Source organism: Apis mellifera, linkage group LG13, assembly GCF_003254395.2.
Source record: "Apis mellifera strain DH4 linkage group LG13, Amel_HAv3.1, whole genome shotgun sequence".
Classification (NCBI taxonomy): domain Eukaryota; kingdom Metazoa; phylum Arthropoda; class Insecta; order Hymenoptera; family Apidae; genus Apis; species Apis mellifera.
In genome coordinates, this window is record NC_037650.1 from 2,098,656 (window position 1) to 2,102,163 (window position 3,508).

Consider the following 3,508-nt stretch of genomic DNA (forward strand, 5'->3'; position numbering starts at 1 on the left):
AGAGAAAATGAATAAAATAGCCAAGCCACTAACACGTCACATAATGAAACATATTATGTTCATAGAATGTCTTCACAATATTGACATTTTGTTATCAATTGATAATAAATATATTAGATATTAGATATCTTATTAGATAAGTTTTCTGATATTATAATAATAATAAAATAGATAGATAATTTCAATAGTTCAATAATTAATTGTATTTGCAATATTGCAATATTTGTCTTCTAAAAAGTTGTCTTCTTCTAAAAAGTTGTACAAAAGTTGTTCTTGTAAAAGTTATACATGAATCATATAATTTACATGAATAAAGTGTTTAAAGTAAAAAAAAAAATATAAACAAAGTAAGTAAAAGTATAGAAAAATTTATGTTTATCTTTTTCAATAATTTTTCTTTTTCGATTATAAAGAATGCAAATATATTGGAGATATTTTTGGAAGATCAATTTTATTTCATAAATCAAAATAAATAAAAAAATTCAAATTTATTCTTTAAGTTATAAACAATTTAAATTCCCATTTTAATAATAGATATTCGAATCTCAATTTCAAAATATTTTGAAGTTTTTAAGATTAATTTATAACAATGCATTCATTTTCATTCTATTTCTCTTTTTTAAAAATTTTAATAAGTCTTATAAAAATTGTTGGTTTTGAGAAATTTAAGAATTTTTATAGCATTTTTCGTATATAGTAGAACCAAGTATAGAAAACACAAAAGAATAAAAAAGAAAAAGATTCAAATGTAGAAATAATAAAAAAATAGATCCATAATTAACAAATTATCAGATTTATCTCTGATCTGTTTTCTTTATAGTCCTGACATTCGAACTTTTTTATTTATTTTGCTATTCTTTTTTATGTTTATATATATTTATATATTCTGATTATATTCTGATTATATACAAAAATATGCTGTTGAAAATCTTAAAATCAATTTGCAAAATTTATCAAAACTTCCAAAAATTTTAAGCTTGAAATTGCAATTGAATTTGAACTAAACTAAACCTCTTCTCGCTATCTCCGTTTTACTTCGTTTAACTTATCGTTTTTAATTAAAAATCTTACTATTTATAATTTAATATTAAATATAATTATATATACAAATTAATATAATTAATATTTTTATATATCAATTCTAACAAATTTTGTATGCTAATATATTTTGGTATTTAAGATTAATATTCCAAAAATATACGAATATATTATTTTATTGTATTATTCCATTAAAAAATAATTTTTTTTCTTTCTATTGAGATGAGAATATAGCGATTCATTTAAAAACAAAAAACAATAATTTGAATAATTATAAAAAATTTAATAAAAAATTGAATCAATATGTTAATAATTATAAAAATAATACAAAATATATTCTAATAATTATTTGTTTATTTTTATAGATTAATATTGCAAAAATGTTATATAAAAAAGTTATATTAGATCTATTTAGTTTAGTAAAAAATATGCGTGACTATAATAATAAATATGAAAATAGAGTTCACGTTTTAGAACACTCGGATCAATTCCAAATAAATAAAACTTCTAAACAACCAGAGTCTAATCAAAATACGAAAAAACAAAATGAACGAAAGAAACAAAATAACGCAATGCATGGTTATGTCTATCAAACAAAACTGTTAATGTTATTCTTCTATCGCATTCAACGTCGTTATTCATTTCGCTTAGGTACAGAAATAGCAGAAGCTACTGCATTTGATGATTTAGTACTTGAATACATTAAAGATAACAAAAAAATTTATCGTCTATTACAAGCTAAACACAAATTGAAAGAATATTATAAAATAACAGAACATGAATTATTATCAAAAAAAGGTGATTACAGTTTAATTAAGTATTTCTTTTCTTATCAAAAACTTAAAAATGACAAATTTTTTAAGAATAGCACGATAAAAGATATTATCATTTATACTAATATTGATTTGGATTTTGAAAATTTGAAAAATGCAAATATTGAATTTGAGAAAATAGAAGATGAAGATGATATTTTGGATATGAAATTCATCGAAAAGCAACCCGCACGTTATATGTTTAAAAATAATATAGCTTCTTTATTAAAGGATAAAATAGAGAAATATAATAAAGAAAATATAACAGAGAAGAATATTAATTATGAAATTGATGAAATAAAAGATTTTCTAAATCATCTTGTATTTGCTGTTAATCAGCCTAATCAAGAAGAATTAGGTAATATTATTCAGAAGGAGATCGGTGAGGAATTTAATATTACCAAAATGGAAATTGTATACAATAGATTCTTTATAAAAATGTTGAATTGGATGTTGGATCCAGAAAAAGATAGATTTCTTTCCTACGAAGAAGGAAAGAAATTTTTCGAAGAAAAAATCAAATTTTCTGTTTTTTTTCAGTTAAAGAATCTAATATTTTCATTTTCTGGAAGAATCGAACAATTGTTTAATTTACATGAAATACAAAATAAAAATGAAAACGAAATAGAACAAAATATTAGTTGTGTCAATGATCTTGGAGGAATAAATAAAAATGAGTTAATTAGAAAAAATATTGAAGAATATAATAACGAATATGATGATAAAGTGATATGGACAAATGGTGAAACTTATGAAGTTTTTCCTATGAATTCTTCTTCTATGAGTAAATTGGCTGAAAAATACAAAAGTGAATATGAATTTGATTATGACATAGAAAATTTTTCACCTCCTCTATTCCTTAAGTATAATAAATTGCATATTTTAATTATTTCCTGTAATACAAAATGGCCAAAAAATATATATGCATTAGATACGTTTAATAAAACGTTAGATATGTTTAATAAAAAGGAAGCAATAGAATTTATTATAAAATTATTTAATATAGATGATAATACAAAAAAAAATAATATTAAAGAATATTATAAATTAATGAAGCACTATTTTTTGTTAGCATTACAACAAGTTATAATCTTTATAAATAGACAAAATAAAAAACTAAAAAGTATTACTACGGAATTTAATATTCATAATTATTTAAATGAGAAAAAAGATATAAATAAAAAGCAAAGAAATTTAAATTTTCAAAATTTAATAATAATTAAAATAGATTATATTAAAATAAAAGATTATATTAAAATAATATTTAACATTTGGAATATTACTCTAGATATAATAGAACAAATGATAATAATCCTTTGGAAATATTGGATATCGCTTTTTATTTTGCTTTTGAAGATATATTTATAAATTAATAAATGATAAAAATAGTAATAGAAATATGTTTTGCAATTGAATTATTAAAATATATTCAAATTAATTTAAATTTAATGAAAAGTATATAGTAATATAGTAATATAGATAAATTAAAAATTAAAAATTATATAATTATATAAATTAAAATTAAAAATTTAAATATTGAAGAAAAAATATTAATAAAAACTTTAAAATTATTTGTTGAAACTGATATATGTTTAAGCTGTATTATGTAAAGATAATAAAAAAATTTTACAATACCTATTTTGAATTACTCGACGAAA

General features: G+C 19.4%; 1 protein-coding gene across 1 annotated transcript; it reads left to right on the top strand.

Moving 5' to 3' along the window:
• Window positions 1–206: 206 nt before the first annotated feature.
• LOC107965746 lies at window positions 207–3,008 on the top strand (the record flags this gene model as incomplete). Its single annotated transcript, XM_026444640.1, has 2 exons — window positions 207–347; window positions 1,404–3,008. A coding segment is annotated over exon 2 (1,590 nt), but the record flags the coding sequence as incomplete, so codon positions are not given.
• Between the last annotated feature and the right edge of the window lie 500 nt (window positions 3,009–3,508).